The 15,408-nt window shown below is 40.9% G+C and overlaps 1 protein-coding gene across 2 annotated transcripts; it reads left to right on the plus strand.

The window, feature by feature from the left end:
- Positions 1-2,918: 2,918 nt before the first annotated feature.
- LOC127010303 (eukaryotic initiation factor 4A-I-like) lies at positions 2,919-15,137 on the plus strand. Of its 2 annotated transcripts, XM_050884166.1 has the most exons (10): positions 2,919-2,965; positions 7,999-8,013; positions 8,810-8,972; positions 10,686-10,943; positions 11,130-11,295; positions 11,656-11,874; positions 12,232-12,404; positions 13,168-13,337; positions 13,933-14,082; positions 15,075-15,137. In XM_050884166.1, the coding sequence occupies exons 1-9, from the start codon at positions 2,940-2,942 to the stop codon at positions 14,075-14,077; spliced, it is 1,335 nt and encodes a 444-aa protein (XP_050740123.1). In that variant the 5' UTR covers positions 2,919-2,939; the 3' UTR covers positions 14,078-14,082; positions 15,075-15,137. The 2 variants fall into 2 exon arrangements, with proteins under 2 accessions (XP_050740123.1, XP_050740124.1); XM_050884167.1 differs by lacking the exon at positions 7,999-8,013 and having other exon boundaries at positions 2,925-2,965; positions 13,933-15,137.
- Positions 15,138-15,408: the final 271 nt, after the last annotated feature.

Raw genomic sequence — 15,408 nt, forward strand, 5'->3', positions numbered from 1 at the left:
TCCTCGCTCTTTTCTTTCTTCTCCTTTCCTTTATCCATTCACCATATTTTTTCCTTCTCTATTTGCATTATTTTCCTTTTTCCTCTTTTCTTTTCCCTATTCTTTTCCTTCTTTCTTCGCATTTTTTCTTTCTTTCTACGCTCTTTTCTTTCTCCTCCTTTCCTAGTCCTCTAATTTCAAGGTCATTGCCACAAGGACGAATGGAAATGTTAATGGAAATGTACGGTAATAAACATACACTAAATAACACACCTTTGCATATATTACCTTGCTCTTTATATACACACCTTCACCTGTCCCACAATATCAAGGTCATTGCCACAGGGACGCAAGTAAAGTTTTAATATGGAAACTTACTTAAGATATTGCAAGTATCTCACCTTTTTTTTCGCTTTTCTTGACTAATTTTTTCCCTATCTTTTTCTATATTTTCCCTCTTTGATCTTTTTCTCTTATTTTCTTCATACTCAACTGATCTTTATTCCTTTTTATTTTCTCCTCACTCCTCTCGTCTTATTTTTTTATCTCTTTTTCGTTCATACTCATTATTTTGTCCCTTATCCCTTCACTAGTTCTCTAAGCATAAAGGAAAAATGCGAAGGAAGGAGGAAACGAACGAAGAAAAACGGGAAAAATAGGAAAATACAGAGAAAGGAAAAAAAAAAAAAATAAATAAGATGTATGGGTGAACTAGGCTGCTCTTTACTTTTATCCTTTGTAGGAGCGGCGAGTAGCAGGCTTTTTTGTGTGTACTCTTTTTGTTGCCCTTGAGCCGTGTTCTCTGATGTAAAGAAGAAAAAAATGTATGGGTGAATGGGGGTGTTGAGTAACTTGCCATATGTTAGTTACGTGCGTGTATTGGCTTCGTTTAGAGGAGAGGGGTAAGTTATTGCTAAAGGGACGAAGGGAAATGCATAAGCTAGGTTGAAAGGTGTCCAGTCTGTCAGCTTCTTGCGTAAATGGATGGCGTGGCTTTTTCCGGGAAGAATTTGTGACGCGATGTGACGGGAAATTCGAATGTGTGTGGGTGTGCGTGTGGGGGGGAGGGGGTGATATTTCCCTTGTTTATTTTTTGTTTGTTTTGATTGTTTCCTCGATTCTTTTATTTTTTCTTTCTTTTTCTATCTTTCTTTCCTTCCTCCTCTCAATCTTTCTTTCTTTCTTTCCCTCTCTGTCTTTCTTGTTTTATATATCTTCTTTTTGCTTTTTTTTCTTGCTTTCTCTCTCTCTCTCTATTTATTTATCTATTATGTATGTAGTCTGTGAGGGAGTTATTTTTGTTTGTTTGTTTGTTTGTGTGTTTGTTTATTCATATGTGTTTGTTCGTTCGGCTATTTTTCATTTTCTCTACCCCCCTCCTCTCTCTCTCTTTCTCTCTCTCTCTCTCTCTCTCTCTCTCTCTCTCTCTCTCTCTCTCTCTCTCTCTCTCTAACCTTACTCATTTGACCTTTTAATCTTTTTTTATCACCCTCAGTAATATTTTTTTGTGTTGGGTGCATGCTATTATTATTATTATTATTATTATTATTATTATTATTATTATTATTATTATCATTATTATTATTATTTTTCGAAGGGAAGGTAAAAATATGGTAGAAAAGAAAAAAAAACAATGCCACAGAACTCTTGGGTGCGGAGAGAGAGAGAGAGAGAGAGAGAGAGAGAGCATCTTTTAACCTTTTTTCCTATTGCGTTATTTTGCGAAAAGCTTACATCAACCTCCCGCCACCTTACCTATCATTCTTTTCCTACTAATATACACTAAATAACACACCTATTTATTCACTCTGACACCCATTAGGACCATTACTCAACCCCTTAACCCTTCATCAGTCCTCTAACTAAGGAAGGAAAAATGCGAAGGAAGGGAAAAAGCGAGGAAAGAAGGAAAGAAAAGGAGGAAAAGAAATGAGTATGTGTGTCCTTTTCTTGCGAAGTCTTTGTTGGCACACGTGACTCAATGGGGCTTTTTCCTGATACCAATGAACAGAGAATAAAGAAAATCAATAATGAATCATAAATCACAGCCCATCTTCAAGACAGACTTTTAAACATTTTCACGGGTATCAAAAAGCTATCATAAGTACACCTTCATCTGTTTTATTCATGAAGGGACGTAGTTTGGGGTCAATTCAGGTTTAAATTAGATATATAATCCTTCATGTAACTGTTTAGGCCCTTCTGTAACAGCCCACATAGCTACAGTATATTTTTCGTGTATCAAAACCCTATCATAAGTACACCTCACTCTGTTTTATATGTGAAGGGACGTAGTTTAGGGCCAGTTCAGGTTTAAATGTGTTATATAAACCTTCAAGTAACTGTCTAGGCCCTTCTGTAAAAGCCTGGTCCAAGTATTTGTCCACGTAGCTACAGTACAGTTTTTCGTGTATTAAAACCTATCATAAGTACACCTCATTCTGTTTTATATATGAAGTGACGTAGTTTAGGGTCAATGCCGGTTTAAATGAGTGATATAAACCTCTAAATAGTAGCCTGGATAGTTAATGAAAGCACAGGTTTAAAGATTTGATGCAAGAAACTATAATTATTTTCGTGTATCAATAACCTATCAAAAATACAGCCCAGTCTGTTTTATATGTAAAAGGACGTAGTTTAGGGTCATTTTAGGTTTAAATGCGTAATAAAAACCTCCAAATGACAACCAGGTAGCTCCAGGGGGCCCAGCTGAGAGGATCCGGGTGTTTAAATTTCCCGCGGCGCTGACGTCATCATCCGCCATCATGGGATTGCATGATAGAAACTAGTTCCCTATAAAACCACGCCATAACTCTGCACATACGCAAAAGACGCTCATCTAACGTACCATTCAGATATATTTAGACATTTTGGGGTCTAATTATAAGGCCATAGACAGGTGAGGTCATAGGCGGAGGAATACAAGAAGGTCCTTTGAAGGGAGTCACCGTCAAGTCAACATGTCTGATAAATACGACCACCAAAAGTAAGTGATTTTAAGGGTTTTTACACTGTTTGCTCTCCTTCCGTGGCACTTAAATGATAAATAAGAGTCCTGGCTGTTGGGGTATACGCTTGAAAATATCCTACGGGGGGTAAATAGCGTAGGAGAACAGAATATAAGGACGAGGTGGCTCGGAGGGGGGGTCCTTAATGGCGACCGGCGGGGTGGAGGGGTCACATTTTAGGTTATTTTACGGTTATTTGACGTCATTTTACGGCTCTTTCGAACTTAATTTGATGCTGGGAGGTCAAGAGTACTAGGGGTATCAGTCACGTGACCACCTGACCTAAGCTGACCCCCCCAGTGACCTATTATTGCAAGGCTCCTCCGGTATGACCATGTGCATAGGGGGGATTTTTTTTGCAGGTGTGGGGGATTTTAAGGTGTGGGATTTTGCAGGTGTGTCTTTAATATGGGATTTTATTAAGGGATTTTTTTTCCGTCAAGTTTATTATAGAGGATATTTTTTATAGCAGGTGTGTTTTCGGGTGATTTTTTTTTGCAGGTGTGGGATTTTCAGGTGTGTGGTTGAAGGGGCCTCTGAGGTGGTGGTTTTAGGATTGTTTTTTTATCAAGGTGGGTCTATTATATCGTTTCCTTACTCTATACTAGGCTATATTTACTACTATTACTATTAAACTATTCCTATTTAACATCTTAGGGGTCATGTGTAGGCTATAGCAGGTGTGTGGGGTTTCAGGTGTGCATCTCAGGTGTGTTTTAGGGGTCCTGACGTGGTTTTAAGATTGGTTTTAATGGCGTGGGTCTTCTATAACGCTTCCTACCCCATTATATTTATTTTACATATGTCTATTACTATCATTTATACGTCTTTGGAACAGGTGTAGGCTATAGCAGGTGTGTGGGGTTTCAGGTGTGCATCTCAGGTGTGGTTTTAGGTGCCTTGAGGTGGTTCTAAGATTAGTTTTATTAACGTCCACATAATTATAGGTTTCTTCATCCCTACGAAGTCCTCAGTCATCATAAAATGTCTTCTGGTTAAGTTTAAATATCTCTTAAGACTTATTTTGGGTGAATTTGCGGTTTTATTAACGTCCACATAATTATGGGTTTTCCCGTCCCTACGAAGTCTTCCGTCATCATAAAATGTCTTCTGGTTAAGTTTAAATATCTCTAAAAGGTTATTTTGGGTGAATTCGCGCCCTGGGCCTCTGGGCATGGCGGTGACTGGCCATTTTTTAGTGTTCGTGGCCAGGAAATGATGCGGGTTATACAATCGACCATGCCACTTCTCCCTCGACCGCTCAAGGTCTCGACCATGCCAGATGATCCACGCCATGGCTACTCTTGGGGGGCATGGGTGGCATAGGGGGTCATATTTTAAACCATTTTGTATGCCTAGTTCACATATTTGCCAAGGCTTTCATAGGAGTTTTGGGCATTTACAGGAGTTGTTTTATGACCCTGGTGGTAGTTTGACCCTACTTCTATACCGGGAACCTAAGAAAACACTCATTAGAACCCATTATATCCCCTCTTTGACCTTTAAAAATAGTTGATATAAGAATCCAAAGTGTCTTAAAATACTGATCAAGGGCCCTACACTTCTTTTCCTCCTCCTCCTTCTTCCTCTTCTTCTGTGGAGCTCTACGCCTTGTATTGCTTCTCAGGGCATTACTCCTTTATCTTCCTTCCTTTGTAGCCTTTTAATTGAAGTAGGAAAAAAATGCTGAGTGCTCATTCAAGTAGCATTTCCTTTGGTTTTCTCCTCCATGGCCCAGATGTAGTTTATATTGAATGCATAGGGTAGTTATCTGTTAGTTTGTATGTCATTTAACTTAACTTGAATAAGGAAATAAGGAGATGGGGTGGGTTTTGAACAATGGCCTTTGTGTGTTTGTGTGCCCCATATCTTAGCTACTCCCATGTCCACACTAGCCTTAAATGGCCTCTTGTCCTTCCTTAGTAAATGCTCTAAGCCTATAATCAACAGGATAAGGCCAAGGAATGTGCATTTTATAACAATGGCCTTTGTATGTGTACCCTTGTCGTTGCTTCTCCCATGTCCATATAGCCTTAAATGGCCTCCTTCCCTACCCTAGTAAATGCCCTGAGCCTTTTAACCAATGGAATAAGGTCAAGGAATGTAATTTACTCTCAGAAATGGGGTGCATTTTCTAACAATGGCCTTTGTGTGTGTGTGTACCTGTATCATAGCTACTCCCATGTCCACTATAACATTAAATGGCCTCCTGACCTCTCCTAGTAAATGCTGTGAGCCTTTATCCAACAGAATAAGGCTTAAGAATGTAATTTACTCCTTGGGAATAATGTGCAATTTTTAACAATGGCCTTTGTGTGTGTATACCCATATCATAGCTACTCCTATGTCCACTATAGCTGTAAATGGCCTCCTGCCCTACCCTTGTAAATACCCTGAGCCTTTTAACCAATAGAATGAATATAAGGAATTTCTTTTGTCCTCAACATCACCATTTTGACCTAATTTTCGTACTTGGGTCACCAGGACAGGGAGGTCAGAGAAGCCAGAGTCCTGCATCCTTGAGGGTTTGCTGTAGGATATCCTTTGGGGTCTTTTAGGATGGTATGGTGTTCCTATGCATTATTTGTTTCCCTTGTTAGGTTTTTTATTGGTGGATTTGTTTTGTTCTTTGTGTTGTAACCTAACCTATCCGAAAGCCATGATTCCAGAAGGGGTTGGTGATGTCTTTAACCCTTTGTCTTTCTGTACGTTAATTTACTGGGTTAGTTGATGGTTTAGGTTCAGGTATAGGTGTTTCTCAAGAATTACACCCATGGGTCTTCATTGCATTGTTGAATATTAGTCTTTGTGATGGGTTAGGAATTTTGCGGCAATACATTTCTCTCCCCAGCGGAAAGTGGGTACTATTTTAGCCACAATACTTTTCTGCCTTTAGGGGGATAGGCTATGATTTTTTGCTTGTTAGGTTATAGTTGGTTTCTGTTAGTTTAAAAGAACGCAGCTTGATAGGGAGTGCGTTAGAAGATGGACTGCTCCGCTATCTTGAAATGGGTGCAATTCTGTATATTTATCTGGGTTTGTAGAGACAAGGGCCATCTTGGATATTGTGGCCAGTATTGTCAGACGCTTCTGCCTCTTGCATCAACTATATTCACAAACCAAAAAGGAGATTAATCGGGTTCTCATGAGTGTTTCTTTAGGATCATGGTATAGAAGAAGGGTCAGACTACCACCAGAATCATAAAACTATCCCTGGAAATGCCGACAACTCCCGTGAAAGCCTTATTTAACTTATAGTGTTAACGCCACATTGTGTACTGTGTCTATGGCCTGTTCTGGTAATGCAGTAAAAGCAATGTCCTTGATATATTAGCATCTTCTAAATATAAAGAATAGAAAGAAAAGAATATATTAAAACTATCTGGAAAACAAGACACAGAAAAACACAGGAACTGCAGCACAACTAAAGAAACAGCCTAGTGGGAGCCGATGCCAAGGCTTATCCCACGCCTACTACTGAACTGATATCCATGGTAGCGCCGTCAGGAAAAATCAAATGAACTGACCTAGCCTGGGTAATAAGCTAAATAAATCGGTGTTTCGTTAGAGGTCGCTCAAATGATGCAAATGTTCTGAATGTTATTGTGCATGTTTACCTCTCCTGTGACGTCACCCATCGCATAGTAATCTTATCCCAGTTTCATCATAGTACCCGAGCTCAACTCCAACTCCCATAGGTTTCACTGACCTTTTCTTTTCTTATCTTTTATCATGTTTTTAATTAACCCGGTAGCAGCGAGGATCATGTTTCTTAATGGTCCCTCTAAGCGAGAAAAATTAGAAAAAATCATCCCTCACACAAACCATTTCATAATATTTATCAAAGCATTTGTGATCAGTTTATGCATCATCTATTTTGGGGGGCATGGCACAAATTTGGCCCGTTGCTGCTACACGGTAAAGCCACAAATTTGGCGCGTCGCTGCTATCAGGTTAAGTACCATTTTTTTTAGTTTTATATTATTGTTTATTTTGTTTTATATTCGGTAACATATGACCCTGCAGTTGCGGCATCAAGAACTGAACTCTCTGATAATCTAACGCCTGATTTGGTCTCTTAACCCATAGTGCAGCATCGTAATTACGTATAATGGATTGTGGGTTAATGCTATCATAAGAGATGGTTGATCACATTACAGTCGTCCCTCAAATAGTACGGTTTCCAATAGTTTGGTTTCGGTTTTATACGGATTGTCATAGAAGATCTTTTTAGGATTTTTAAGTTTCCTGCTTGTCGGGAAATTAAAAAATCCTAAAAACTCTTCTATGAAAATCCACATAAAACTGAAACCGAACTATTGGAAACCGTACTATTTGAGGGACGACTATTGGATTTTTTTAGTAATGGTCAGACTATTTGATTTTTGCAGATGACCTGTATTTAAATATGTAATACTATGCTATCTTCAAGACTGATTACAGATAATTACTGAAAAGTTAATGATGAAACTACCCACATGCTGTTATGAGAAGGAGATAATAACTAATGAAGAATATAAATATAGAAAAATACGTACACAAGAAAGATAATAATAGTAATAGTAATAGTAACAATGAAGCCTAAGTAGAGATAAGCAGTATAAAGGTGCCGAAGGGTGAACACGGTTTGACAGTCGATGCAAAAAACTACATGGTGAGCGCTTGGCTGGACGCTGCGGTGCCTTGAATGTCTGGCGGCACCTCAGACACATGCCAAGGTCATGGTAGGCATTTGTACCAAGACTATAATAGGCAGCACCACTTGGCACTCAGCTATCTAGTAAACTTGGGACCTCATGGCTGATGCCGGGCTCCCAGTTAGCTCAATTTTCAGGCCTTCGCAAGGTCTCTGTTTCCCTGCCTTATCATTCCTAGTAGCTAATATGCTGGTCTGTGATTCTTTGATTGTATTTTCCCCCAGAATATCTAATGATAATGGGTCCTGATGTGGAAGTTGGGTGTTCATCATTATAAAGGTTTGAGTTCTAAATTGGTTTTCTCTCCTCAACAGGGATGGGGAACCAAGGTAATACTGGGGACTCCCTGTGGACCCTTCCTATGGGAGAACTCCGGACTTGAGAAGACATGAGATTTCTTTAGCAATATTTTGATTAATATTTAGTTTTATGATCCCGGCAGTGGCTGCAGCATGAGTTTTGTTTTGCACGAGCCATTGTCACTTTTTCATGGGCTATTTTGTAATATTTTTGATGGCAGGCTAACTATTGTTTTTGCTTCTATAGGAAAAATAGAAATTAGCAAATGATATTTTTGAAATAATGCTATTTATTATAATACTAAGATGGACTGTACAGCATTAACCATGATTCCAAAGAAAATTGCATATTTTCCAGTCAAATGCTAATTTTTCAAACAATTTTTAGAATTTGTGTAACTGACCACTAAAATTATCTCTAGATTCTTGTTGGACAAATTTCTTGGACAGTGGTTCATCTCCGACTCTGGAAAATATGGTAATTCAAGTAAATGGCTGTCACCACTGGTACTGACACAGTGTGACTGGCACGTTGACACCCAGTGCCATTGTAGCAAGTTAGGCCCACCTAACCAGATCTCTGTAGTGGCCTGGGTAAAGTGCTATTGCTCAAGTTAACACTATTGTTGCTATTGTCATGGAGAACACAATCACATAAATATTTTCTTTGGTTCAATTCTGTCAAAAATGGTGAGGGAAAGTTATGGTGCGCTGAATGTTGTCTGGTTTAACTTGGTCTTGTGATTTATAACGCTTGGATCGCTTCATAGGTTTTCCTCCTGACACATTCATCTTGTTAACCAAACTCTGCTCTTGAATTGTGTAGGGAAGAGGAGTGGGGATCAGGGGGCGGCGGCGGCGGCGGCGGTGGCGGCGGCGGCAGCGGTGGCGGCTCCACCACCCCCAGCGGCGGCAATGGGGACAACAAGGACTATGATGGCCCCGCTGGCATGGATGTGGACGGCGTCATTGAATCCACATGGACGGAGGTGGGTGTTGTTGTTTTATCAGTTGTTAAACTGTCTTAGGAACAGAGGTTTATTTATTTTCTGCTTCAATTTGTTTTGTGATCTTAAAAATGAAACTGGTGGGGTATTTTTTCCATGGGTTTACAGAGAATATTGTCACACAAGTTTTTTGCGTGGCTGTAGCTTTTTCTCTTATATATAATGTGACTAACTTCATTATGTGAGAAAGTGTTTTGACTTTCTAATAAATTAACATGTTTTAGTCCTTTTGGGTAGCTTTTTCTGCATATTCAAGCATTAAACATTCCTTCAACAATATAACCAAATTTGCAAGATGGGTTAATTTTTTTCTTTCAACGTTTTCAAATGCTAGTTATTAATCATTATTGGATGGTATTAACCCTTTTCAAGTAGAGCATTCCATAGCCTTTTAAGTGGGATTAACTTTTAAATTTAAGCAAATGGTAGTCCATACTCTGCTTCAAGTTATTATTCTACTTTATTTGCATGCCATCATGAAGTTTGTCCATTAGTAAGAGTGTGGTGGATTAGCTAAGCGAGGCAGGGGTTCAGCAGTGTGGGAAGGGCAAGGGTGCTGTGAGCTAGACCATTGCAGCTGTTATGTATTGATTTGCTTTGGCCTAGGCTGCAACCCTGAGCCTGAACACCTGGCTAACCCTTCCCCCTCACTGCCCTGGGATTGGTGAGGGAGAGGGACACTTGTGGAAATCATTACATTACTTGATTTTGGTTTTCATTCTGTAGTTGTTTACTTGCTAAGATTTTGTGTTTTAACTCAATATTCCTTTAGTATAGGTGTATTTTCATGATTTTTGTTGTTTGTTCTTCAATATGTCAATAAGTAGAGAGCATTTTCAACTAATTTTAATTTCTCACTCCACTAAAAAGAGGGAAAAGTGGAGGAAATAGTAGCCATAGAAAAACAAACTTACAAGGGAAATGTTAATGTAGTTTGGCACCTTGCATAAATTATGGAGGGGAACCTACTAACACTTCCTAATGAAAAATAATTAAGGAAACGTAGAGCAGATTGTATAGAAGAAATGTTTATTTGTGGTGCCTTGGGTAAATATCAGAGACCCCATCAATAGTCTATCATTTATGTATGTGAGGGTTTACCGTGCCTGTGTTGTGCATCGACTAATACTGCTCAGCTCTTGGTAGATTTGAGCAGAGCAAATGGTGCAAGAGCATTCTCTCTATATTCAGCATACTGGACATGACCATTGTTTAGTGTGTACTTCTTAGAGGACATTCTGCTTGTCCTTCTGACTTGCTGCAGGGGAAGTTAAAATGCTGTGGAGGGTCATGATGGGAAAGACTGAGGTTGGCTGTGATTAGTGCAGTACATGTGTAAAAGAAAGTTCAATAGTGTTCATTATTTTGATTTGCCTGTAAAGCCTCTGATTATTAGGTTGATACACAATCATTGAGGTCTACACTGAGGTTAGACATGACTAGTGCTGCACAAAGGTTTTTTTCAGGGTGTATTGGGAGCTATATGGGCTGTGGTATTTACTTGGGTGTTGGGACTGAAGGAGTAAGGGATGGGAAAATGATAGACTTATAAAGTATAGTTTAGTGTGGTGTAAAGAGATAGTTCACCTGTTAATTGTATTTTCAACATGAAACATTAATTATGAAGTTTATATGCAATTATTGAGGTGTGAAGTGTGTGCCATGAAAGTTTAATCAACCCTCACTCCTGGGCAGGTGGCCACGAGCTTCGATGACATGAACCTGGACGAAGCTCTCCTGAGAGGTATCTACGCCTATGGTTTTGAGAAGCCGTCGGCCATCCAGCAGAGGGCCATCATGCCCTGCATCAGGGGCCACGACGCCATTGCTCAGGCACAGTCTGGCACGGGCAAAACGGCCACCTTCTCCATCTCCATCCTGCAGAGGATTGACGTTAAGTCCAACGAGACGCAGGCGCTCATCTTGGCCCCCACCAGGGAGTTGGCTCAGCAGGTACGCTTAATCAGCTGTGGTTGTGGCCAGGGAGGGTACTGGTTGGAAAATATTAAGCTCATAGTCTGTGAATATATGTGTGGACCACTGTACATGTTTTTTTTTTATTTGTGGTCAGTAAGTTATCTGTATCTATCTATCTGTGTGTGTGTGGCTATCTCTTGAATGCCTTGCCTCCCTCCCCAGATCCAAAAAGTGGTGTTGGCGCTTGGCGACTATATGAACGTCAGCTGCCACGCCTGCATTGGTGGCACCAACCTGCGGGAGGACATGCGGCGCCTGGAGATGGGCGTTCAGATCATCGTGGGCACGCCCGGCCGTGTGTACGACATGATCAACCGCAGAGTACTGAGTGAGTAGCCCAGCCATGACGGGGTGGATCTAAAACCATGATTACTATTTACACTCACGGATTCTAATAATTATGTAGTATTCGGATTTCTGCACCTGGATAAATATTTCAAAATTTCCACATATTTGCTAGGTTTTCAATGTTTTTTATATGTGGGTTTTACAGTAGAGCCTTTATTCCAGATCCTAGCACTCGGATCAATATACTTCTAGCAAGTTGCCTTTAATAACCCATAGATACTTCCATTGCATATGTCTTGTGCCTTTCAGATACCAAACACTTATACACTCAATATGGTTCTAGTAGTTTGTCATTTGTAAGCTGTAACTTCTGCCTCTTTAACTGTTCTTTGCCTTCCAGATCCCAAACACATAAAGATGTTCGTGCTTGATGAGGCTGACGAGATGTTGTCGCGAGGGTTCAAGGACCAGATCTACGATGTGTTCCGCTTCCTGCCCAGCGAGGTGCAGGTGGTGCTCCTCTCTGCCACCATGCCCGCCGACGTCATGGATGTCACCACTAAGTTCATGCGTGACCCAATCACCATCTTGGTCAAGAAGGAGGAGCTCACCCTAGAAGGTGGGCGGCATAGAGCTTTTTTTCTTTTACTTATTTACATGAGGAGTTTGTGGGGTATCTCGAAAGTAACAGTGGTTGCCCCGGTCCGTTGATATCTTTATAATGGTGTTCGTTATCTCCTCCATTTTTCTTTTTTCTCATTTATTGTGATTTAAATTCAGAACCAAAAGGAGGCAATAGTTGCTGTCTCAGGCCATTTATATAGATTATCCATTAACATTTGATATGGTATAACTCGTCTGTGCCTGTTCACATTGAAGGAAAACTTTGAAATTGTTGAAAAGTAATAATTCATAGCACTTAAAAACCAACGTTGAGATGCTGGGTTCCACCTAAGTGACATTTGTATACTTCCAGGTATCAAGCAGTTTTATGTGAACGTTGAGAAAGAGGACTGGAAGCTGGAGACTCTGTGCGATCTGTACGAGACTCTCACCATCACTCAGGCTGTTATCTTCTGCAACACGCGTAGGAAGGTGGACTGGCTCACCGACAAGATGCACCAGAGGGATTTCACGGTGTCCGCCATGGTAGGTTATGCCCGGAGGAAGGAAGGTGTTGCTAGCGACTTCATTTTTACTCTTGGGTTTGTCTTTTTTTGTTCCTGTTAGTTTGCATAGGAGTAGTTTTGAGATCAAGATTATTGAACTAACGGGTCATTATTAGATTCCATTTCCGAAGCATAAATTGAGCAGCTGTGCATTTTAGAGAATATGAAAATTTTATTAGTTGTTTGTGCATTGACCTCACACAGATAGAGCTTTGAATATTGATAAATTGGGACAGGAAGTTTATGAAATAATTATTGGTAAGATGTTAGTTATTAAAAGTTGAGAGTGCATTTAGCCCACACAGATAGGAGCATCAAAGATTGAGAAATTAATACAAAAGGTTCTACAATATGTAATGTTACTTAGAGGTTGGTTATTTTGGGACTGTCAGATCATAGTGAAGGGATTATGCCCCAGTGCTATAAAGTGTTAGGTATTAGTTATTGGTGTAGTAACAGATGGCGCCACTATAAACACTTGCCTGCGCCATGACGGGCTGGTGGCGACTACCATCCAGACTGGTCCTACTGCTATAAACCATTACATTGTTACAGCATACGATCGGTAAGAGAGGGAAAGACTCATAGCCTGCCCAGCCCCATAAAGGAAAATAAGGACGTTAAATGAAAAGAAAAGTTAATGTTTGTCCTTGATGAAGTAGCAGATCATAGTCATGTGTATTAGGCTTCAGCACACACTTCCATGCCTCACCCCTCACCCTTCCCCCCTGCCCCCCCCACAGCACGGTGACATGGACCAGAAGGAGCGAGATGTTATCATGCGTGAGTTCCGCTCCGGTTCCTCCCGTGTGCTCATTACGACTGACTTGCTGGCCCGAGGCATTGACGTGCAGCAGGTGTCGCTGGTCATCAACTATGACCTGCCCACCAACAGGGAGAACTACATCCATAGGTGAGTTGGGAAATGGGGTGGGAAAAGGGTGTCTTGTATTATTGGGGTTCGTTGCTTTGATTTTGTTGGCTGTCTTTGTGATAGTCTGTTGAGTTTTGTGTGTTTTGGGTATCGGGAAATTATTTAGCTTTTAATAGGACTGGAAAAAGTCTCTTATTGGGGTTGGTTGTTTGATGCTGTGGCTTGTCTGTGTGATTGTCTCAAGCTTTGTTTTTTTTTAGACTTGAGATTACTTGGGTTAGGTTCTGAACTTCTTCTCCAACCACTTGTAAGGTTATCAAACATGTTCACAGCTCAGTTTATTTTTAGAATTTGAGGGGAATTATTCAACTTCCAATTTTGAACACTTTCCACTTATAAGGTGTCGGGCATTTGGGATTCAGTATATTTTTACGATTGTGAAAGAAATTATTTGGCTTTCATATTATTAACCTCTTCTCCATCCACTTCTAAGGTTGTGTGAGACAATTATTCATGGTTTAATATTCAATCATTAGTTATTTTCTCGTTTATTGGTTTGTATAGTTGTAAGTATGGGGGTGTCTTTGAGGGGCCGTGATGGGAACATGCCCTAACAAGCCTTCACTGTTTCCAGGATTGGTCGAGGCGGTCGCTTCGGTCGAAAGGGTGTGGCTATCAACTTCGTGACCTCCGACGACACCAGAATTCTCCAGGACATTGAGGAACACTACCGGACCTCCATTGAAGAGATGCCCATGAACGTGGCTGATTTGATTTAATCTAGGTGAGAAAGTGGCAACAATAAGGCCTCGGTTGTTGTTGCTTTGACCTGCGCTCTTTTGACAGTCGGTTGTTGTGGTGCACTCACTCACATACACCCGCCTGCCTGCCGCTGCTGCTGTTGTTGCCCAATCGAACGCTGGCCTATCTTGATCTTACCCCCCGAGAGCTTGGACACGCACAGTCTTGCCGCCCCGAGTCAGGAGCTGTGCCCGTGCCTGAGCCCGAGTCTGAGCCGTGTGTCTCCCAGAGTTGGCTTGGAGTCGAGCGAGTGTTCCGGGCGGACACTTGTCGTCACATTTTGCCTGTCTATTGAAAGATATCCAGGTGGTTTTCATGGTTTCCAGTAGTAATTAGCTCTAGCCCTAAGAAATATTAAAGGGGATTCCCCTTGTTATTTTAATTTTTGTAAGGAATATTTATACATAGTGTGAAGGCAAAGAGAAAGAGGGACTCGACAGAACCGCCCTTAGTAGCGGCGGCACCCTGTCCCCCCTCCTACCAGCCTCCTCCTTCTTCCCTTTCCTCTTTCCCTCTTCCTCTTCTTCTTTCTCTTCCTCCTCCCCCGTCTTGGGCTTCCTCCTTAGCACCCCTGTACTGTTGGCCTTGCCGATGCCTCTTTTTGTACTCCTCTCAACCTTTTACATTCTCCTTCACGTTGTTGTCACAAGCATGGGAAGTAAGTGCAGTTTTAATCAGAATTTAAAAAAGCAGAGTCAAGTAAAAGAAACTAAGGTTGAGTTCTTTAGAAACCTTATATCATTATGTTCTATATGTCTGATGTGCTTAAGAAAGATAGTTCTAGGTGTATGGCATGGTTATTATATACAGAAGAGACGTCGCCGGAAATCACTGTCTATCAATATGTATGAGAAGCTTTGGTGTATTTATTAATAAAACTTGTAAACACCACACCGCCATGCTTTCATTGGTTCATCTCTTGGTGCTTTTTCTCGGTTCCGTGTGTGGCCTAATGCCCCGTCTTTGTACTTCCAGGTCATGACAGCTGTGATGAAAGGGTCAATAAAACGGCAAGTCAGCGTACCCATGGCATTATTACCACCTTGTCTTAATCCATCCCACTGTGACAGGTCGAGGTGCTGCGGTGCTGTGACCTTAGGTTGTCGTGTGTAATGGGTATTGGTAGTAATGGGAAAGTAATTGGTATTGATTGGGTATTAGTAGTGGGAGGATACAATGGATGAAAACCCACCACCCTTGTCTTACAACTGTTTATGAAGTGTTGTATTATAGTCCGACTCGGCTATGAAGTCCATTTGGGTGGGGCCTGCTTGGGGATTTCCCTGGCCATAGTGCTGCCAAATCTTAT

This window comes from Eriocheir sinensis, chromosome 43 (genome assembly GCF_024679095.1).
Source record: "Eriocheir sinensis breed Jianghai 21 chromosome 43, ASM2467909v1, whole genome shotgun sequence".
In the NCBI taxonomy this organism is placed as follows: Eukaryota; Metazoa; Arthropoda; class Malacostraca; order Decapoda; family Varunidae; genus Eriocheir; species Eriocheir sinensis.